This window comes from Rhinatrema bivittatum, chromosome 14 (assembly GCF_901001135.1).
Source record: "Rhinatrema bivittatum chromosome 14, aRhiBiv1.1, whole genome shotgun sequence".
NCBI classification, from domain to species: Eukaryota; Metazoa; Chordata; class Amphibia; order Gymnophiona; family Rhinatrematidae; genus Rhinatrema; species Rhinatrema bivittatum.
Window position 1 is genome coordinate 51,573,743 of NC_042628.1, and position 23,290 is coordinate 51,597,032.

Below are 23,290 nucleotides of genomic sequence, written 5' to 3' on the forward strand. Positions count from 1 at the left end.
ATACATGGCTAAGCAGTACGGCTGGTATTGTAGTCTGCCAGCTTTCAACCGATAAAATTATCTACCTTCTATGTATAATGTCTGTATAATCTACCCTATTGATTATTTGTCAGTAGTATTCCTGATACCTGTATTTTGACTTCACTTGACCTGACATTTGGATTTTAGCCGATACCCTTTTTGTCTGCAATTTACTTCATATCTCACTCTGCCCGGACTCTATACCTCAAGACACCTGCAGTACACAATGCCTCCTTTAATCACCAACTGCTCTGTAGCCTACCAACCAGAACACTACTCCAATCAGCCCCTTTCATTCTCACACCAGACCTCGCAACACAAGACCTCTCTCAACAAAAGAAGGCTTATCCCAATAAATACACTCACACGCACCCAAGCAATTAGTCTCTCACTCATTTCCATTATCCTTTTCAACGCACAATCACTCCAAAAGAAAACCCATCTCCTACATGACATTCTAACTGATTCGAAACCAGAAATATGCGCTGTCACTGAAACCTGGTTCAAACAGCATGACACACCCCTCATCAACCAATTACCCTTAGATACTTACGATGTGTTCTCAATCCCTAGGAAAAAGAAGAGAGGAGGCGGCATCCTCTTAGCTGTTAAAAAGGACATACAATTATTGGCCCAAAAATGTGATATTCCAATCCAATACGAAATTGGCTTCTTCAATTCAAAATCACTCCAGCTTTGTCTCATTTATACCCCCCCAGGGCTACTAGAGAAAGATTCATCCCCACTTACTGAATTTATTGCAAACTCACTATCCCATGACATACCCACGATTCTCCTAGGAGACTTTAATTTACACGTTGATACCTCCCCACAATCCCCGGACTGCGAAGCCTTCCTATCATCCCTTGAAGCTATGGGTTTTCAACAAATTGTGAACTCTCCCACACACAAAGCTGGCCACACACTTGATCTGATTTTTATTAACTCCCCCATCAACATCAGCAATCCCCCCTCTTGCACAACAGTTCCCTGGTCAGATCATTACTTGATCCAGACTAAACTTACTCTTCCTCAAAGTTCTCCCATCCTGCCACGACATCCATTATCTTTCAAATTTCGCAAATCCTGCACCATTGATACCATCTCACTAGCATGCGCTGACTTAGAAAATCAAATTGACTACTCTTCCCCAGAGAACGCCTTCTCCACCTGGGCCAACCTTACTCTCTCCATTGCCAACGAACATTGCCCACAAATAACAAAAACTGTCAACCCGAATCGCAGAAATAGAAAACCCTGGTACACTCCTTACCTCAGAAATCTTAAAACACAACTCAGAGCTGTGGAAAGATCCTGGCGCAAACAACAATCCCCCTCTAATAAAACAATCTACTACCAACGCATGCATGAATATAGAAACTCTATCCTTCACACCAAACGTGAATACTACGCCAAAAGAATACATGGCTTGCAACACAATCCCAAGGCCCTTTTCTCTATAGTAGCTGAACTTACCTCTCCCTCCCACACACAACAACCTGCTAATTCTTCAAAAACTCGCTGCAACGAATTAGCACAATTCTTTAAAAATAAAGTCGCCTCCATCACAACACAATTCTCTAATAATAACTTAAATATCTGCCTTCCGACTCTTAGATCTTCAGTCTCCCTCTCCTCGTTCGACTCCTCCTCCTCCCTTGAAGTAGAAAACATCCTAAAAAAAATGAAACCCTCATCGCACCCCTCTGAAACTATTCCGTCGAAACTCCTGCTTTCTATACCCAAGGTGATTGCCAAACCTCTATCGAATATTCTCAACTGCTCCCTAGAACATGGCACAGTCCCAAATTTCCTAAAACAAGCAGTAGTGAAACCACTACTTAAAAAACCCAATCTCGACCCCGCCACCTTGTCTAACTACAGACCTGTCTCTAACCTCCCCTTCCTAGCTAAAATCCTCGAAAAACTAGTCAACTCTCGCCTCTCTGATCACCTTGAACTAAACAATATCCTCCCACCCACACAACATGGTTTCAGGAAGCATCTTAGTACTGAAACTTTACTGCTCTCCCTTCATGATACACTCATCAGAGGTATGGACTCAGGTTCCTCTTATCTGATTGCCATGCTTGACATCTCGGCTGCATTCGACCCAGTCAATCACGATGTCCTCCTCAACATCCTCAGGAGTATTGGATCTCTGGCAATGCCCTCTCCTGGATACAATCATATCTCCAAAATCGCTTCTTCACTGTCCTTGTGGATAAAAATGAATCTGACCCTATCAGTCTGCCCCAGGGTGTTCTCCTCTACCCTTTTCAATATATACATGCTTCCTCTCACCACTCTGCTCACTAACCTGCACATCAAGCATTTCATTTACGCTGACGATGTGCAAATCATCTTCCCATTTTCTGACTCCCTCCAAACTGCCCTACATAACTGGGAATCCTGCCTTTCCTCCATCACCCAACTTCTTAATGACATGCACCTAGCTCTAAATCCCAACAAGACTGAACTTTTAATCATATCTAACAAGCAACCACTTCCAGACATTCCACTTACACACTCATCCTCCTCTTTCCCCACACACGTTCGCAATTTAGGTGTACTCATTGATAATCACCTCACTTTTAAATCATTCATCAACTCTATCATTAAGGAATGTTTTTATAAGCTACAAACGATAAAAAAACTCAGACCTCTTCTTCATTTCACGGATTTCCGCACTGTACTTCAGTCTATTATTCTATCCAAAATAGACTACTGTAACGCACTCCTCCTTGGCATCCCAGCCTCACACACCAAGCCTCTACAACTTTTACAAAATGCCGCTGCTCGTATACTGTCAAACTCCAAAAAGAAGGACCATATCACTCCCATACTCATCAATCTCCACTGGCTCCCAATACACTCCCGAATTCTTTATAAGGCACTCTCCATCATCCACAAAAGTCTGCTAAACTCCAACCTCAATTGGATCAACCCCCCACTCATCCCTCGGACCTCCAACAGACCCACCCGCACAGCTCTACAAGGAACTCTACACGTTCCCAATCCATCAAAGCTTTCAAACTCTCCTCCACCAAAAGCAGAGCTTTCTCTCTAGCCGGACCCACTATTTGGAACTCCTTGCCTCATGATATCCGTATGGAGACATATACACCCACTTTCAAAAAAAAAACTAAAAACCTGGCTCTTCCAGCAAGCCTACCCCACGTCACCTCCCATTACATAAACTTCATCTGAAATGGATAACTCCAATCCACAATTTTGAACTTGGCCTGAATACGGATTACGATATGTCTCTGAGTTTGGTACATTGAACTGTCGGAATTTTATGTTTATAGTTATTTTTATATATATATATATATATATATATATATATATATATAGTTTATAGTCTGTAAATCAATGATATTTCTTTCATGACCCTACCCTACCCCTCCCAGTGTATTGTTTCCCTGGTTTTGTTAAGGGCTACGCCCCAAAGTTAAAGGAAAATTAGTTTCTTACCTGATAATTTTCGTTCCTGTAGTACCAAGGATCAGTCCAGGACACCTGGGTTGTGACTCCGCACCAGTAGATGGAGACAGACTAAAACTTGTGGGCGGAGCCTTATATGCCCCTGTGCCAGTCACAGCCCCTCAGTCATACGTAATGTCAAAGTAGAAACCCAATTAGGCAACCATAGCTAACTAGCCAAACTCGCTACTTAAACGGAAACAATTCCAACCCTTGCAGGAACCAGACTCCCCAACCGGGAGAGCGAACAAGCAGAGAGCGTACGGAAACAACGATGAGCGGACTCTCCGATACCTTAGCGTAGTACTGCGGGCGGGATCCTGGACTGATCCTTGGTACTACAGGAACGAAAATTATCAGGTAAGAAACTAATTTTCCTTTCCCTGTACGTACCAGGATCAGTCCAGGACACCTGGGATGTACCAGAGCCAACTTACCGAGGGTGGGAAGCAGAGAGTCCCGCTCGGAGTACCCTCTCCCCAAAACCTCCGGCCTCAGCGGCCTGAACATCCAGACGGTAACGTCGGACGAAGGTATGCAACGACTTCCAGGTAGCCGCCCTACAAATCTCTTGAGGCGACACCTGAGAAGCCTCCGCCCAAGACGCAGCGTGAGACCTTGTCGAATGAGCCCGAAGATCCACCAGCGGAGGCTTTCCCTGTACCATGTACGCTACGCCCCAAAGTTAACTGTATATATCTGTTCTCTGTAAGGGCTCCGCCCAAAAGTTCTTGTTTTTTGTGAACCGATGCGATGTGCGAACGGACATCGGTATAGAAGAGACGTTAAATAAATAAATAAATAAATAAATAAATATTCCCTACTTCTTAGCCGCTGCTGTTCAAAAGCCAGGCCACTAGACAAAGGCGATCTGCCTGATCAAAAAATACTGGACCCTGTTGGAGCAGAAGTGGAAGATGGCCGAGGCGAAAAGGACAGTCTGTCGCAAGATTCACTAGATCCGCGTACCATGCCACGAAAAAGACGGGACCCCGATGAAGTTCTATTCTTCTGAGCACCTGTCCCACCAGGGGCCAAGGGGGAAAACCCGTAAAGGAGAAGGTCGTGAGGGCAGGGAAGAACCAGGGCATCCACTCCTTCTGAGCAGTGCTCCCTTCTGCTGCTGAAGAACCTGGGAGCTTTTGCGTTGTTCATAGTGGCTATCAAGTCTAAGTGGGAGGCGACCTCGCTTGTGGACGATCAGAGCCATCGCTCCATCGGACAGCTCCCACTCTCTGGGGTCTAGACGCTGACGACTGAGGAAGTCTGTTTGGACATTCTCCTGCCTCGCAATGTGGCAAGCTGCCAAACGATCCAGGTGCCGCTCCGCCCAGGCGAACAGCTTGCTGGCTTCCAGAGCAACCAGGCGACTTCTGGTGCCCCCCTGTCGGTTGAGGTAGGACACCATGGTGGCATTGTCTGAAAGAACCCGCACCGCCTTGCGACGGATCAGGGAGAAAGACCTAGAGGGCCAAACAGACTGCTTGGACCTCCAGGTGATTGATGTGCCAGTGGGATTGACTGGGGACCAGTATCCCTGTGAAGACTGAGTTTGACTCACTGCTCCCCAGCCTGAGAGGCTGACGTCCGTTGTGACAATGATCCACTGAGGCGTCTGTAGAGGCAACCCCTTCAGGAGGTGCGCAAGCGAAAGCCACCATAGTCGGAGAGCGGGAGGAGCGTCCAAAACTGTTCCAACCCCGGCTTCCTGTTATTATTTAGGAGAGTTATGGGTGGATCCTTGGGCCAGTGGCAGATGACCACGCCCCCAAGGGAAGATCCCGAGAGGGACCACTGGTCAGGCTCAGAGTTAGGAGACAGACACACCCTAGTTCTTTTATTAGACAGTATACTGAACCACCAGAGGTGGCAGTAGTGAGCTGGAATGCCCGGCTGGGCTGTAGTCCCTCAGATACTGGAACAGCGATCCCTGGAGGCTGAGCTGTAGAGAAACTGAAATATAGTGAGTAGGCAGGGTATGCAGAGTTCATGGACAGAACCTGATGGTAACACTCACACAATGTCTCACAGAAGCCCAGGAGCTGGAAAGAATAGGCCCTCGAGGAGCGAGTACCTGATTCCAGGGAAAGCTCTGAGAGAGCAATGGTAACTCACACATATAGTAGGCAGCGATGACTTCCAGACAGAAGTAATACAGGAACAAGTCCGCGAACGTGAGCCCTCGAGGAGCGAGTACCGGTTCCAGACTGCAACCTGAAAATAAAGAGAAAGAGTGAGGCCCTCGAGAAGTGGGTAGCCCTGGTAAGTCCGAGGAGGTAGAGTAGTTTAGGTAGAGTAGGATTCCCCTTGCTAACTCAATCTGTTAGCAAATTCTAAGACCTTATATATCCGTAGTGGATAACGTCATCTCAGGGGGACGCCCCGGAGTTTCACACCAATGCCAGTACTTCAGTCGGGGCCGCGCCGTGCACGCCCCTAGGCTTCCAGGAAACATGGCGGGTTGCAGCGTCTAGCCGGTCCGGGGACGCCGGAGGACTTCGGCAGGAGGACACCACGGCAGCCAAACTTCCCGCGGGCGACGAGGGAGTCGCCAAAGAGGTGAGGAGGGCGGAGAGAGGGCGTCGAGAAGCGGCAGACACAACACTTCCAGCGGAACAGCAACGCTTGCGAGAGTGAGAGAAACCAGCGCACTTGATCCATAAGTTTGATCGCCCAAGCATCCGGCAGGAACACCTTGCCGACCCAGATGTCGAAGCGTGCTCCCAGGAATTCCAGAACCAGGGAGGGCTGGAGATTGCTATTCGAAAAGTGTTGCCCCAGAAGTTGAACCGGAGATACTGCTGATGGTCGCGGTGTATTGGTATGTGCAGGTAAGCCTCCGTTAAGTCGAGTGAGGCCAGATATTCGCCTGAGCGAACCGCCGCTATCACCGCCCTCAGCGTCTCCATTTGAAAATGGGGAACCTTGAGGGCCCAGTTGACTCTCTTGAGGTCCAAGAGTGGACGGAAGGAAGCATCGCTTTTTGTGCACGACAAAGTAGATGGAATACTGGCCAGCTCCTTGTTCCTCCACCGGGACTATAGCTTTGAGATCTTGCAACCTGACAAGAGTCTGGCAGGCCGCTGGATGCTTCTGGTGTCTGCAGGGAGAGATTATGTGGAGGTCTGGGAGATCCCGAGCAAAATCTAAAGCGTAACCTTTTTCAATTACCTCAAGGAACCACTGGTCCAACGTGATTTTGACCCATTCCTCGAGAAACAGGGACAGTTGGGAACGGAGGAATGGGTCGGCTGTATTTCACTGGGAAGAGGGCTTTGCAGCCTACTGCTGTGGGTTTCCCTCCCCGTAGGGACGTCGGCCACGAAAGGAATGAGACCAGGACTGGGATCTGGAGGAGATACCTCTAGAAGAAGATCCCCGCGCTCTGTTATTAAACCAGCACTGACCTTAAAACGAGAACATGAAGGAAAAAAGGACTCAGACTGTTTCGGGTGGTCCTCCGGCAGCTTATGAACCTTGTTCTCTCCTAAGGATTTGATAAGCTGTTCAAGGTCCTCACCAAAAAGCAGCTAGCCCTTGAAGGGAAGAGTACCCAACTGCGACTTAGAGGAGGAATCCGCAGACCAATTGCGCAACACTGCTGAAACCATGGCCCTGGCCTGCACTCGGAGCAAATCACATAGGGCATCCGCCCCATATGCCGCTGCTGCCTCCAGTCGTTCTGCCTGATCCACCTCTGAAGACAGGAGGTCCTGGGTGCTGAGCAATTGTTGAACCCACCTAAAGCTTGCCTGCTGCATGAGACTACTGCAGATTGTCGCCCGGACTCCTAATGCCAGGACTTCAAAGATGCGTTTGAGATAAAGCTCGAGTTTGCGGTCTTGAATATCTTTCAGTGCCGTCGCCCCCACCACTGGAATGGTGGTGTGTTTGGTGACAGTGGAGATGGAAGCGTCCCCCTTGGGAGCTTTAAGCATCTCTAGGCATTGATCAGGCAGGGAATAGAACTTGTCCATCGCCCTACCCACGCGGAGTCCCGCCTCAGGAGACTCACATTCCCGGAGGAGCAGCTGCCTGTGCTTAGGGTGCAACGTGGAGGAGCCCTAAGTCCCGCCAGGACCAGGTCCATGTTAGCTGCTAAAGAGGGCGTAGCAGAATCCTCTGGTGACACTTCAATACCCAGCTCGTCCAAAATAAAGGGAATGAGCAGGACCAGCTCTTCCTGTGAAACAAATGGAGAACACACGGGTCGTCACCCTCGAGGGGAGGCCCTGGGAGCAAATCAGAGTCAGGATCAGGGATCGCAGCCAGTTGGGAGGGGTCCGGGGCTCCTGGCACCACCCTGACTCTGACTGAACCCTGCCCATCCGGAACAGCAGGGGGCTGTGGAGCAGATACCCGAGAGACTTTAGCTGGGGGGGGCGGCCTGGGGAGGGATCATCCTCTTCCTGCAGGCTAGCTAACTAGGATGTATGCATTAAAGCACAAATTCCGTTGAGAAAACGAGGTTTAGGCTGCCTGGGTAAGGGAGGAAGGGGGGGAGAGGGGGAGAGGAGGTAGGGTCAGAAATCCTCTCCGGAGAGTGAACAGGGCATAAAGCCGGCGGGGAAACAGTTAAATCGGGCTCTCCTTCTTCCCACCCTAATCTGAAGTAAAAAACCTCCCCCAAAATGGCCGCTGTTCTCGCGGTTTTTCGGGCAGGGAACAGCCTAGCCACGTTCTGGGAAGGCGAACCCCGGGCCGTCTGACTCGGCACTGCCGCAGAGGGACCCTCCCCACCCCGCAGACACCCGGAGCAGAGCCCGTCGCGGGAGAGCTGCAAAGCAGGGTCCCCGCAGGCTAGGCAGGCAGAAGAACATGGCATGATCAAAGGGAGCCGCCGCGAAGACGATCAGCTGAGCCGGGCTGCAAGGGTAAGCGTATGAAGGCAAATGAACCCTGCACGCAAGCTCTACTTAATCAGAGCAGGGAGAAATTAAACCTGCTTTGCCTGCCAAGATGATTTCTTTTATTATTGGAGCAATTGCAGGGGAATCGATCTTCCCTGCTGGGAGACCCGAGGTATTAGCTTCTCAGGGTCAGTGCAGCCAGAAAAGGGGAAGTGACTGGACCACCAGTATCGCCCCAAACAGCAATCAGGTCACCAGGAAAGGGAGCCTAGGCTGAATAATCAAGGGGCAAGCCCCCCTAGGCTCCCAGTAGAGCGAGGAGACAGAGCTGCCTTCGTCAGAGCAGACGTTTTGAATGCAATCAGAGAGAAAATGTGCATAAAAACAATTTGGATCCTTTTTTTTTTTTTTTTTTTTAATTATAAGAGGATAGCGAATACTTGCTTGATCTTGCAAAAACCTGAGAAGAAAACCCCACAGGGAAAGAAAAATAGAGGAAAAGAAGGGAACCACAGGTTCATTTGCCTGAATCTGCTGGAGACAGAGAAATACTGGGACGCAGGGTAAGCTCTGCTGATATAGGATACCCTTTCAGTTTTTCTCTGTCTCCATCTGCTGGACAGGAGGCTCAACCCACTGTCTGGACTGATCCGGGTACGTACAGAGAACTACAATTTACTTGTATGATTCAGACAACATCATCCTTTGCTCAGTCTGCACTGACCTGATGAAGGGAGTACAACTCTCAGAAGCGGCAGAGAAATAAAAAGGTCTCACCTAAAACTTGTTGGCTGACCTTGATTTCTAGGTATCTAAGCATGGCAGCCATGCCGCTTGACTCAAACTGTAAGTGCATGCGGGTAAGACCATTTTATACTGAAAGGTAAATGACGAGCAGTGCTCACCTTACTGCAGGCCTCGCAGTCACGGTAGTCTTCACACAGGAGGCAGTTACTAGGTGACAGGATTAGCCGCGTGGCTCCGGTGCCGCAGCTGCTCAGGGTGTTGGCTGGTAACACTCGCAGGTGGCAGGTGCTGGTGACGGGGCACCAGCCACAGCCCTGGTCTGCCAGGCATGCCAGGCAGGAGACATAGGATGCACAGCTCCGCGACTGGAAAGGCTCCAGGAAAAGGAATGAAATTTCCTGTGGAGAGGGCAGGGTCAGCAGTAAATCTCCACTTCCTCTTATAGCACCCACATCTAAATCTCTCCAGAGAACATTGTCCTCTCTCTTAATGCAGACCCTCGACCTTGCCACTGAGTGACCTTGACAAGTCATTTTACCTCCCCGTGCCCATTTCTAAGCCTGGTTCTGCCAAGGACTCTCTCTGGGTCACCTCAGGTGAGTCACTGCCTTCTTGTCTTTCACCTCAAGAGCTCCCAGCAGTTGTCTTGTTGATCCTACCAGGCCTGAGTCAACAGAATGGGATGCTCACCTACCATCTACTAAAGACAGAATGCTGGTGTCAGCACAGAGGTATCCAAGGAGGGACATCAGCGAGCCTCTTGACCTCTGTCTGCTGATTGGCATGCACAACCTGTTCGTCTGGACTGGTCTGACTGGATGAAGAGGAATGGCCAGATTTGAAAATCCCGCCGCACTGACTGGCCCCAAATTGACTGGAGTATTTTTTAGCCCGCTAAAAAGTTATAGCATTCTGGATGGAGTTGGCTATCTGGCTATGTTAGCCAAATAAGCACGGATCCAAAAAACAGCCAGTGATTGCAAGGTCAAACATGTCTATGTTCTCTGCAGAGCACTGCACGGAGATGGCACGGGGTCATCAGTACTCACACTGCCTCCCGGCACCCCTGTACGGTCCCAGGTCAGGGTCAGCTCGCTCGTTTGCCCACTCCCAGATGTGTTCAGGAACCCCTCGATCTGCACCGCATATTTGTTCCCTGGCTCAGGACTGGGGAAGAGGCGCTCATTCTGGCTCCTCTGCAAGGGCCGGCGGTCCTTCTCCTGATGCACTGTCCACCGGCCGACCACCTCCTGCAAGAAAGATGAAAGGTCAATGTCACACGGGGGAAAGGAGAGTCCAGAGGATTTAATGCTTCTTCTCCTGGTGTGCGGTCCACTGGCTGACCATCTCCTTGCAGAAAACATGGAAGAGATCAGTGTCATATTAAGGGGACAATGTGGGAGTTGCAAGGGCTGGTGCTGTTCCTGATGCATGATTCAGCAGTCATCCAAACTCCTCCTGCAAGAGAGAGACTTGAGAAGCTCAGTCAGAGTGAACGGCTTCTCCAGCCCCCAGTGTCCTTACACCCTGAGGGTGTGCCAGCCACATAAGTCCTCACCCCCATCACATAGCGCCTTACCAGGTTGTTGGAGCTGTTGGGCATCCGTGCCAGCTTCGCAATGACATAGAGGCGCTGGATTCGAGCCCAGATTGAAATGTCCTCAGATGGGAAGGTACCGCTCACCATAGGGTGGATGAAGCCTTTATAGACCAGTGACACGTCCATCTCTGTGCTGGGGTTCAGAGTGATTGTTGTGCTCCGGACAATGGACACCTGCAGGAAGCAGAGAAGGGGAAGAGAGGAGTCACAAACAGCAGCGAGTTCCCTTGGGTGCACCCCTGTAGGGATCAAAGCCAGGGAGAAGAGGAGTTACACATAACATCATGTCCTCAGGGACAAAGATGGGGCAGAGAAGGCTTTCCCACAGAGCTGAACCAAAGGGTCATATCCCTATCATTTCTACACCCACATTCAAACATGCGCCCGCTTATTTACATGCAGGAGTGAAAGCTTTCACCCTTCAGCAGGACTCATCGCACCCCTCCCCCACCCACGTGACAAAGTTGGGCTGCAACTTTCCCATGCGCCGTACGTTGTCTGGTTGAGAGTCATTGCGAGGCTGCTGGTATGTGATGAGATGTAAGCCCGGCAGGAAGTTCTTCTTCTGACACCCCTCCAGCGAGGTGATGAAATCAGTACTGGTCCCCCACCATCCATATGTTCCCGAGATTTGCCCCACCCGGCACAAGCCCCGGTCTGGGAAGAAGAAGAGGGCAAGAATCAGGGTGTCAAGCAATCATAGCACAATAAAGAAAGATACACATGAAACATGAACGGATATTCAAACATGCAGGTCTCAATCTACAAGCACAGTACAAGGAGGAGGGGCAGGGACTGGGGTACTCATCAGGGACAGACATGCAGGTCTCATTCTGCATGCACAGTACAGGGAGGGGGGCCAGAGACTGTGGTACACACCAGAGACAGATATGCAGGTCTCATTCTGCATGCACAGTACAGGGAGGGGGACATTCACCAGAGACAGACATTCAGGTCTCATTCTGCATGCACAGTACAGGGAGGGGGGCCAGAGACTGTGGTACACACCAGAGACAGATATGCAGGTCTCATTCTGCATGCACAGTACAGGGAGGGGGACATTCACCAGAGACAGACATTCAGGTCTCATTCTGCATGCACAGTACAGGGAGGGGGGGCCTGAGACTGTGGTACACACCAGAGACAGATATGCAGGTCTCATTCTGCATGCACAGTACAGGGAGGGGGACATTCACCAGAGACAGACATTCAGGTCTCATTCTGCATGCACAGTACAGGGAGGGGGGCCTGAGACTGTGGTACACACCAGAGACAGATATGCAGGTCTCATTCTGCATGCACAGTACAGGGAGGGGGACATTCACCAGAGACAGACATGCAGGTCTCTTTCTGCATGCACAGTACAAGGAGGAGGGGCAGGGACTGTGGTACTCACCAGAGACAGACATGCAGGTCTCATTCTACAAATCACACAATAGTAGATTCAGCTATATGAAGAACTCTGTGTTCTTCATATAGCTGAATCTACTATTGTGTGATTTGTTTCTATTTTTCAAGCTTTGTTTTGGGTCATTTTTTGGTCTCATTCTGCACGCACAGTACAGGGAGGGGGGCCTGAGACTGTGGTACTCACCAGAGACAGACATGCAGGTCTCATCCTACACACACAGTACAGGGAGGGGGCCTGAGACTGTGGTACTCACCAGAGACAGACATGCAGGTCTCATCCTACACACACAATACAGGGAGGGGGACATTCACCAGAGACAGACATGCAGGCCCCATTCTGCATGCACAGTACAGGGGAGGGGGCCAGAGATTGTGGTACTCACCACAGACAGACATACAAGCCTCATTCTGCACACACAATACAGGGAGGGGGACATTCACCAGAGACAGACATGCAGGCCTCATTCTGCATGCACAGTACAGGGAGTGGGGCCAGAGACTGTGGGACACACCAGAGACAGATATGCAGGTCTCACTCTGTGCATACAATTCAGGGAGGGGACAGTCACCAGAGACAGACATGCAGGCCTCATTCTGCACACACAGTACAGGGAGGGGGCCAGAGACTGTGGTACTCACTAGAGACAGTCATGCAGATCTCATTCTACATACACAGTACAAGGAGGAGGGGCAGGGACTGTGGTACTCACTAGAGACAGTCATGCAGATCTCATTCTGCACGCACAGTACAAGGAGGAGGAGCAGGGACTGTGGTACTCACCAGAGACAGACATGCAGGTCTCATTCTGCACGCACAGTACAAGGAGGAGGGGCAGGCACTGTGGTTCTCACCGGAGACAGACATGCAGGTCTCATTCTGCACGCACAGTACAAGGAGGAGGGGCAGGCACTGTGGTACTCACCAGAGACAGACATGCAGATCTCATTCTGCACGCACAGTACAAGGAGGAGGAGCAGGGACTGTGGTACTCACCAGAGACAGACATGCAGGTCTCATTCTGCACGCACAGTACAAGGATGAGGGGCAGGCACTGTGGTTCTCACCGGAGACAGACATGCAGGTCTTATTCTGCATGCACAGTACAGGGAGGGGCCAGAGACTGTGGTACTCACCGGAGACAGACATGCAGGTCTCATTCTGCACACACCAGCCAAATGCTCCATGCGACTGTGGGAGGGTCATGTTGCCACCGCTGAAAGCAAGGCACGACTGGCAGTCTGTAAGGAGCCGTGGTAGCCCTAGGCACCCTGTGTTCAGACACTGAGAAACAGAGAAGTTTGGAGGGTGTCTTGTATGCAGTTATAGATAGGAGGTGGCTAACGTTATGGGTAAAATATTCAAAGTTGGCCGTGTATGTAACTTAGCTGGTTAGAACTAATCCAGCTAAGTTACGAGGTATATTCAGTGGCACAGCAAAGCCTTACACTCTGCCCATGATGAGAGGTCTTATTTATTCCTCACAATAAGAAATGCATCAACCTACATCAAACAGAGGAAGACCTTTATCCCACCTACCAGTGTTAGAAGGTGTTCAGATTGTTCTATTGTTGGGGTGCTATTAGATGATAAGTTAACAAAGCACAACCAAATTTTCTACTGTGATGAAGTCTTCTTTTTCCCATCTAAGCATCAGCGCGTATCCATCTCTCACCACCGGAACCCATTGTTTGGAAGTGATTTGGGTCCATCTCCAACAAAATTGAGTCAGACAGCGGCCTATCTTCAGCACCGAAGGATGGACCCCCAAAACTTCATTGTAATGAATGGGAAGTTCCGGAACCAGGCTTCTCTGACCGAAAGGACTAGGACCTCTCAAAGGATCAAGACCTCTGACTTCCAGACCCTCTGGGTGTACTAAATCAGCAAGTGTCTTCAGGTGATGAGGTAGGAGTATTTGCAGAATGCCTTATTTTGGCATAAGCCTTCACAGGGGCTAACATCACCTTCCCGATAGTGGTTGTTTTCTATGCCCTCAATGAACTTGGCTAGGCTTTCTGAGACATGCAAGACGGCATCTACCTCTTCTGCCCCAGGAGTTTGGAATGAGCTCCTGCTTGAAAATCATGGAAAGACTAATTGTCTGAAGATTAGAGAAATGGCAAAGGCCTGGTTGTTTACAGGGGCCTTTGTTTTAAGGGCCCTGACCTCAGCAGTCAGAGTAACAGATAAGTATGAGAAAATTAAGTATGAAAGCTTGCTGGGCAGACTAGCTGGGCCATTTGGTCTTCTTCTGCCATAATTTCTATGTTTCTATGTTGTGTAGGTTAAAGTAGTGATCCGAGTTGGCTGGGGATGGGGTTTTGTGTATATCTTGGGTAGAATTAGAAATTTACAGTGACCCACTTTGTTTTATGTACAATTTCAGGATATCAAAAAGAAGTAATAAATAACCAACCTAGCAAGAGTATGAGAGTAAAAATAAAGACCACGAACATGATGAAATGACAGGATGAGCCAATAGCAGTGTTGACCAGCTGGTGCTTAGAACAGAATTAATAGTAACTTCAGACAGTGACCTCCAAAACCTTCTCATTCACTTACCATCCTGACAGAAACACTACAGAGACATGATGACTATCTAAAAGAAAATTATTCCTTACCTGCTAATTTTCGTTCCTGTAGTACCATGGATCAGTCCAGACGGTGGGTTATGTCCCCCGTCCAGCAGATGGAGTCAGAACAGACTTCGAGGGACGTCACCAGTATAAGCCAGTGCTCCCACTGCTGGAGCTCAGTATCACGTATAGCAAAGCCCAAAAGACCCGAAAGGGTTTGAATCAAGTTACTTAACATAGCTTAAAACAGGAATTAACCATAGATAATAATAAACCGCCAACGAGCGGCAAGGCACCCAACTTGTAGGGAGCTGTGAAACAGACACAAGGAACGAACTGAAGAAAACAGAAGATATCGACAGTAATCAGACCCGAGCAGAAGCAAAAAACCCAAAGTGGTGGGCGTCTGGACTGATCCATGGTACTACAGGAACGAAAATTAGCAGGTAAGGAATAACTTTCTTTTCCCTGTACGTACCAGGATCAGTCCAGACGGTGGGATGTACCAAAGCTTCCCTACACCGGGTGGGCCCCTGAAAGCCCTGCTCGGAGAACCTGGCCGCCAAAATGTCCCGTGGATGACGAAGCCAGGTGTAGCCGATAATGTCGGGAAAAAGTGTGCAGTGACTTCCACGTTGCTGCCCGGCAAATCTCCTGTGAGGAGACGGAACGAGTTTCCGCCCATGACGCAGCTTGTGAGCGGGTCGCGTGAGCGATAACCCCGCGAGGCGGAGTTCGACCTGCTCCAATGTAGGATGCAGAGATAGCTTCCTTTAGCCATCGAGCAATCGTTGTCTTTGAGGCCTGGCACCCCTTCTTCGGACCCGACCAGAGAACGAAGAGGTGATCGGAGAGACGGAAGTCATTTGTCAACTCCAAATAGTGGCGCAATGTGCGCTTGACATCCAAAAGACGGAGAGTCCGGGGCTCGCTGGGTCCAAAGGACGGAAGTTCCACCGTCTGATTCAAGTGAAAAGACGAGACTACCTTCAGGAGAAAAGATGGTACGGTGCGCAGGGAGACTCCGGAATCCGTGAATCTGAGATAAGGTTCCCTGCAGGACAACGCTTGTAGCTCCGAGATACGACGCGCTGAACAGATGGCCACAAGGAAGACCGCCTTGAGAGTAAGATCCTTGAGGGTCGCCCCACGTATGGGCTCGAAAGGCACCCCTGACAAAGCTCGAAGTACAAGGTTGAGGCTCCAGGAGGGACAAGGATCCCGCACTGGAGGTCGTATGTGCTTGACCCCCTTGAGGAAACGTGCAACGTCCGGTTGTAGTAGAAGAGAACCATTCCCTTGCGCAAGGGAATTCAGGGCCGCCACCTGGACTCGAAGGGAATTATACGCGAGCCCCTTATCCAGACCATCTTGAAGGAACTGCAGGATTGACGGAATCGACGCCTCCGTGGGTCGAATCCCCCGGGTAGAGCACCAGATGTCGAAAATTCTCCAGACTCGTACGTAAGCAACAGAAGTCGAAGATTTACGGGCCCGCAGCATAGTTGAAACTACCGACTCAGGGTAACCTCTGCGTCGGAGGCGACGCCGTTCAAAAGCCATGCCGCAAGACAGAAGAGTTCGGCCTGGTCAAAATATACCGGACCCTGGTGCAGTAGACGAGGAAGATGACGTAGACGAGGAAGATGACCTAGATGTAGCGGCCCGTCCACCGCCAGCTGGAGAAGATCCGCAAACCAAGGCCGGCGCGGCCACTCCGCGCCGTGTTCTCTCCGGCGACTGAAGAAACGTGGCGCCTTGGCGTTGGCGGCAGTTGCCATCAAGTCGAAGTGAGGTGCGCCCCATCGTTGGATCAATAGCCGCATCGCCTCGTCGGAGAGAGACCATTCGCCGGGATCCAGTTGTTGACGACTGAGGAAGTCCGCCTGGATGTTGTCCACCCCGGCAATGTGTGAGGCCGCGATCCGGACGAGATGCCTCTCCGCCATTTCCATTAGGGGGGTCGACTCGAGGGAGACATGCTTGCTTCTTGTGCCCCCTTGTCGATTGATATAGGCCACCGTGGTGGCGTTGTCTGAGAGAATCCGTACTTCTCTGTTTTGCACCAGCGGAAGAAATCGTTGTAGTGCCAGACGCACCGCCCTGGTTTCCAGGCGGTTGATCGCCCACGTTGCTTCCGTCGGGGACCATGTCCCCTGCGTGGCGCTTCGATCGCAGACGGCGCCCCAGCCCACGAGGCTGGCATCGGTGGTGACTATCACCCAATTGGGAACCTCGAGAGAGACTCCACGTGCCAGATTCGCCGGGACCAGCCACCAGTCCAGACTGGCTCTGGCACCTGGTGGGAGTGGAAGGATCACCTGATAGTCCTGAGACACGGGTTTCCACCTGGAGAGAAGAGACGCCTGCAGAGGACGCAGATGTGCAAATGCCCAGGGCACCATATCGATGGTGGAGGCCATCACTCCCAGCAACTGTAGATAATTCCAGGAGGTGGGTTCCGGCAACGCTGAAAACCGACAGACATGCTCTCGCAATGATTGAGCCTTGTCCGGGTGCAAGAACACCTTGCCTGGAGCGTGTCGAAACTGGCACCCAGAAAGTCCAGGCACTGAGAGGGCACAAGGGAGCTTTTGGAGAAGTTCACCACCCAACCCAGGAAGTGGAGGACCTGGACCACCCTGGCCACCGAGGCCTGTCCGTGGACGAAGGACTTCGCCCGAATCAACCAGTCGTCCAGATAGGGATGGACTAATATTCCCTCCCTTCTCAGGGCTGCTGCCACGACCACCATGATCTTGGTGAACGTGCGAGGTGCTGTCGCCAAGCCGAACGGGAGGGCCGTGAATTGGAAATGCTGACCCAGGATCTTGAAGCGGAGAAAACGACGATGAGCCGGCAGGATGGGGATGTGCAGGTAGGCCTCCGTCAGATCTAGGGAGGCCAGAAATTCCCCCCGGTGAACCGCCGCAATCACGGATCGCAGGTTCTCCATGCGGAACCGGCTGACTCGCAGGGACTTGTTGACTTCCTTCAGATCGAGGATGGGCCGAGAGGAACCATCCTTCTTTGGTACGACGAAGTAGATGGAATAGTGCCCCAAGCCCACCTCGCCGTAGGGGACGGTGGAGATGGCCCTTATGCTTTGCAGCCGATCCAGGGTCTGTTGCACCGCCGCCCTCTTGAGATCCGAGCCACAGGGAGAGAAGAGGAACCGGTCCCTGGGAGGGCGGACAAATTCCAATGCGTAGCCGTGTCTTATGGTGTCCAGGACCCACTGGTCTGCGGATATCCTTACCCACTCCTCGTAGAAGTCCGCTAGCTGACCCCCTATCCTGGGAGTGGAGGAGTGGGTGCATCTGGCATCATTGGGACGACTTTGGCGGGGGGTTACCCTGCCCGGAGCCGTACCGCGTGGGTCGCCGGCCTCGAAAGGACCGGGGCCAAGCCTGGGGTCTGGAGGAGCCTGTGCGGGACCCAGACTGTCTGTAAGACCTATAGCGCCTCTGCGCTCTGGCTCTGGTCCAGGTAGAAGCAAACGCCCTGGAAGGGCGATGTCTGTCTTCAGGAAGCCGGTGTACCTCATTCTCCCCTAGCGACTTGATGAACTGGTCCAAGTCATCTCCAAAAATGAACTTGCCCCGGAACGGCAAGGAGCCCAAGCTCGACTTAGAAGATGCATCCGCCGCCCAATTGCGGAGCCAGAGAAGCCGTCTGGCCGCCACCACCGATACCATGGACCGCGCCTGAACTCGAAAGAGGTCATACAGAGCATCGGCCCCATAGGCTATGGCGGACTCCAAGCGGTCAGCCTGTGCAGCCTCCTCTGGAGGTAACGACTGCGAAGTGAGTAGCTGTTGGACCCACCGAAGGCTGGCCCGCTGGGCCAGCGAGGTACACATAACTGCCCGCATACCCAAGGCTGAAACTTCAAAAACTCTCTTCAGGAAGACTTCCAGTTTGCGATCCTGTGTATCCCGGAGCACCGTGCCACCCGTGACCGGGATCGTTGTCCTCTTGGTGACCGCCGAAACGGCCGAATCTACCTTGGGGACCTTAATGAGATCCAAGAAATCTTCTGGCAGCGGGTACAACTTTTCCATGGCCCGCATAACCTTGAATGATGCTTCAGGAGTATCCCACTCCCTGGTGAGGAGCTGCAGGAAGGAATCATGGATGGGAAAAGCCCGAGGCCTGGGACGAAGAGCGGCGAGTACCGGGTCCCCCTTCCTGGACAATGTGACGACTGCGGGCGCCACCGGGAGCGGCGGATCCAGAGGGGGATCAAGGTCCAGATCTTGAAGGATTTGCTGGATCAGCTCGTTCAGTTCATCCCTCTGGAAAATACGGAGTGCCAGAGGGTCGTCCCCCTCGGACGGCAAATCCGACAGCGCAGAATCCAAAGGATCTGGGGAGGCTCCCCCTGATGGAGAAGCCGCTCCCGCACCACCCGGGGCAACCCGAGGACGAGGAAGCGGACCCGGGGGCCCTAACACCGAGCCCACCAGGTCGGGGGGCGCACCAGGTTGAGCCGAGGAAACCCGAGGGGTCTTGGCCGGTGGGGGGTCTGGGAGAGAGCCCCCAGGGACCCCCAACCCCTGCAAGTACGCGCTGTGCGTAAGCAGGATGAATTCAGGCGAGAAACGCGGCAAGCTGGGAGGGGGGGCCCAAGGAGGGGACCTCTGATGGCTCTGGAACTGGAACTCCCCCCTCCGGGGATAAATTCGGGGGGAAAACCTCCCAAAAATCCCTCCGCTGTAATGCCGCCTCAGCTGCAGCAACGTGCTGCGAATCTAACATGGCTGCCGTTCCCGCCAACGGCGGCGAAGTGGCCGGCCCGCGCCGCCCATGCCGGGGGGAGGGGAGGAATGAAAATGAAGCGAGCGGCTGCGAGGTGCCTTCCCCACCTCGCGCAAATCCCCTCCCACGAAATCCGGGACCCCGGCTCGCCACAGGCCGCGCATCGGAACGGCCGCGGCATGACCAAAATGCCGGGGTAAGGCAGAAAAACGCCTTGGGGGGGGGCCTGAAGGCACTGAAAGGTGCCGCGGGGGGGCCGGAGGGCCTACGCAACCCGCCGAAGAAAATTCCTGCAGCGCCGACGAGAAGCCCTGACAGGCTAAAAAACCCCGCGAAATAGGCCGCTGGGCCGCGGGGCCGAATACCACCACGTGGCGAGGCCGGGAGCACCGGCAGCCACGGGGTATCAGGACGCTGCTGGAACAAAGAAAAATTCCCTGAAAAAGAAGAAATTTACAGAGAAAACCCCTAAACTTACCAACCACAACGGAGGAAGCAAGCCGAGAAGGCAGAGAAGAAAGACACGCCTCCAAAGCTAGGGCACTTTTTTTTTTTTTACATCAAACTTTAACTTGATTCAAAATACTCAAAAACACATGACAGGAGAAAAGAGAAGAAAGAAGAAACCCTAACGTCCTGTCAGCCTGGGGGAGCCGTGGATCCCCCTAACTCTCATCTGCTGGAGTCAGAAAGATACTGAGCTCCAGCAGAGGGAGCACTGGCTTATACTGGTGACGTCCCTCGAAGTCTGTTCTGACTCCATCTGCTGGACGGGGGACATAACCCACCGTCTGGACTGATCCTGGTACGTACAGGGAACACGGATTGTCCAACACACGCAAGACATCAAGCACTGCCTGCATGGGATACACAGGACACAGGCACTGGCCAACACGTGGGACGTGCAGAACACAGGAACTAGCTAAGACAGGTGTGACATGGACAATACAAGCACTGAACAGCACATATGGGATAGGTGGCAATGCCAGATACATGTAGGATAAATCATCCGACATACAGGAAAGCTGGTGGAACTCACTGTCTTGTTACGCTGGAAGGTCTGGCAGCTGGTCAGGCACCACGTGCACTCTGGGTCTTTGGAGCAGGTGCTCTCTGTCGTGTACATAGAGCAGTAATCTAGGTGGTACTGGGGAGGAAAATCAAATGGCAAAGGTTAACACACAAAACCATTCATGGAAGAGCAGTGCACGTGCATCCATCCTTTACCACTGCCCATTCATAACGAACCGAGAGCCAGGACAAGCCAGGGCATGCACAGGGAAAAAGGAACCATGGGTTACTGCAAACAACAGAAAGAGAAAACCATGCGTAGAGAGTGACACCCACAGATACAGTTGCAGAGAGACAAACACACATAAAAACAAGAGTCAAGTTTCAAAGGGTTTTGCTCTCCTGACTCTGGGTCTTAGTCATCTACATTGGCCATTTTGAAAATGTACTAGGGCCGAGCACCTAAATTAAAGATCCTATAAAGGGAGTGAAGTTAGCACATGGGAAAAACAAGTTAGGATTTCCAGCACTTAAGGAATATAAAACTGTGCAAAAGAATAGCAGGACTAAATTTAGATCCCTAAATTTAGGTGAGTTTTCAGCTGAAATCTTAGGCTCCTGAGTTTAGTTGAACTTATCTAAGGCTTTTCTCTCATTCTGTGTCTATGGGAAAATTGCTTAGTGAATTGGCCCTAACTAAACAGTTTTCCCATGGACACAAAATGGGAGAAATCCTGGGGAGGCCGATATTCAGCGCAACTTAGCCGGATAAGTAGAGACTTATCCAGCTAAGTGGCAGCAGCTAAATGTCTGGTTACGATCAATGGTTGCCACTTAGCCAAATAAGTAATGGAGAAGAACTAGGCAGATCAGGAAGGAGCCACATATCCAGTTTGTAGGTGGATAAGTGCCAATATTCGGATTTATCCATTACATTAACCAGTTAAGTGAGACCTGCTCAATAACAGGTCTAAAGTTAGCCAGATAAGTCTTATCTGACTAAGTAGCGACTTTAACAGCTGCTGCTGAATATCCTCTGTAAGTTAGCCCAATATGTCTTATCCAGTTATATTTGAATATCTATCCCACAGTAAATAGGCCCTTTAGGTATCTACATTTAAGCGCTCAGTTGTTTTTGAATATAGGAAAATTGGTTCTTACCTGCTAATTTTTGTTCCTGTAGTACCATAGATCAGTCCAGACTTCTAGGTTTTGCCTCCCTGCCAGTAGACGGAGACAGAGAAAAAAGTTTCACTGACACTGCCATATAACTTAGTGTGCCACCTGCAGTCTCTCAGTATTGAACTGTACCGAAGCCAAGAGGATTAGAAATAAACACTAAGACTCCAAAACCCCCTCAACGAGCAGGAGAAAGGTGAAGCCTCAAAGGTGGAAATCCCTTCCAGCAGTAATAAAGGAGAACATCATTGAATCCCTCAAGAACTCTGCATTATTCATTAAATATCAGTACGAGTTACTCATCCAACGGGTGGGGCTCTGGACTGATCTGTGGTATTACAGGTACGAAAACTAGCAGGTAAGAACTAATTTTCCTTTCCTGTTCATACCCAGATCAGTCCAGACTCCTGGGGTGTACCCAAACTTCCCTACACAGGGTGGGTCCAAGATAGTCCCGCTCGTAGAACACTCTCACCAAATCCCATGGAATCCAGAGCCTGAACATCCAAGCAATAATGTCTGACGAAAGTGTGCAACAGCTTCCAAGTAGCCACCCGACAAATCTCTTGCAGGGACACCTGTTGATGCTCTGCCCAGGTGGTCACCTGAGAGTGAGTCGAGTGAGCTCTCAAGGACGACCCTTACAAATGTAAGCCGAGACAATTGCTTCCTTTAGCCAACGCGCAATCATAGCTTTGGAAGACTTACACCCTTTTCTTGGACCATGCCAAAGCACAAAGAGGTGATCTGACAATCGGAAACTATTAGTAACCTTGAGATACCTCGACAATGCCCGCCGTACATCCAACATCCGAAGTTCCTGTGCATGAAGTGAGGATGAATCCAAATCTAGAAAGGCCGGAAGCTCCACTCCGAAATCTGTAGAAAAGGATCTCTACATAACACCAGAAGTTAAGAAATCATTCTGGCCGAACAGATTGCACCAGAAAAAACACCTTCAAGGTTAAATCCTTTATAGTCGCCCTGTTCAGTGGTTCAAACAGAGCTTCACACATGCCTCTCAGAACCAAATTAAGATTTCAAGACGGGCATATCCGTCACACTGGAGGACACAAATGTTTCGCCCACCTCCCCCCTCCCCCAAAGAAAGCGAATTACATCCGAATGCACTCCCAGGGGCATACCCTACACTTTACCCCAAAGGCAGCCCAAAGCTGCCACCTGCACTCGGGAGTTAAAGGCTAGTCCTTTTACAAATCTCTTCTATGGAAAAGCCAAAATATGTGAAACCAAAGCATGCCCAGAACACCAGGGCAGGGAGTGCCCTGGTGTTCTGGGCACTCCCTACCCAGAACACCAGGTCTCAAAAACACTCCAAATCCTAAAGCAGACCAAGGATATAGATGGTCTTCTAGCCTGTAGTAAGGTGAAAATAACTTCCTCGGAATAACCCTTCCATCTCAGATGTTTCCTCTCAAAAGCCAAGCCATGAGACAGAAGTGAGCTGCCTGATCCAAAAATATTGGACCCTGGTGAAGAAGTCTTGATAGCTGATCAAAACTTAGAGGCCCATCCACTACCATATTGACCAGATCCATGAACCAAAGTCGATGTTGCCATTCCAGAGCCACTTGCCCTGGATGTTTCTCTATCCACTGAAGCACCTTGCCCACAAATAGCCATGGAG

General features: G+C 51.0%; 1 protein-coding gene across 1 annotated transcript in view; it reads right to left on the reverse strand.

Moving 5' to 3' along the window:
• Window positions 1-23,290, reverse strand: part of MEGF8 (multiple EGF like domains 8) — a 295,542-nt gene that overhangs the window by 220,700 nt on the left and 51,552 nt on the right. Inside the window, 6 exon segments of the mRNA XM_029577448.1 lie at window positions 9,263-9,502; window positions 10,154-10,354; window positions 10,684-10,878; window positions 11,198-11,361; window positions 13,249-13,396; window positions 20,492-20,599. Of these exon segments, the coding sequence (XP_029433308.1) occupies window positions 9,263-9,502; window positions 10,154-10,354; window positions 10,684-10,878; window positions 11,198-11,361; window positions 13,249-13,396; window positions 20,492-20,599 (1,056 nt within the window).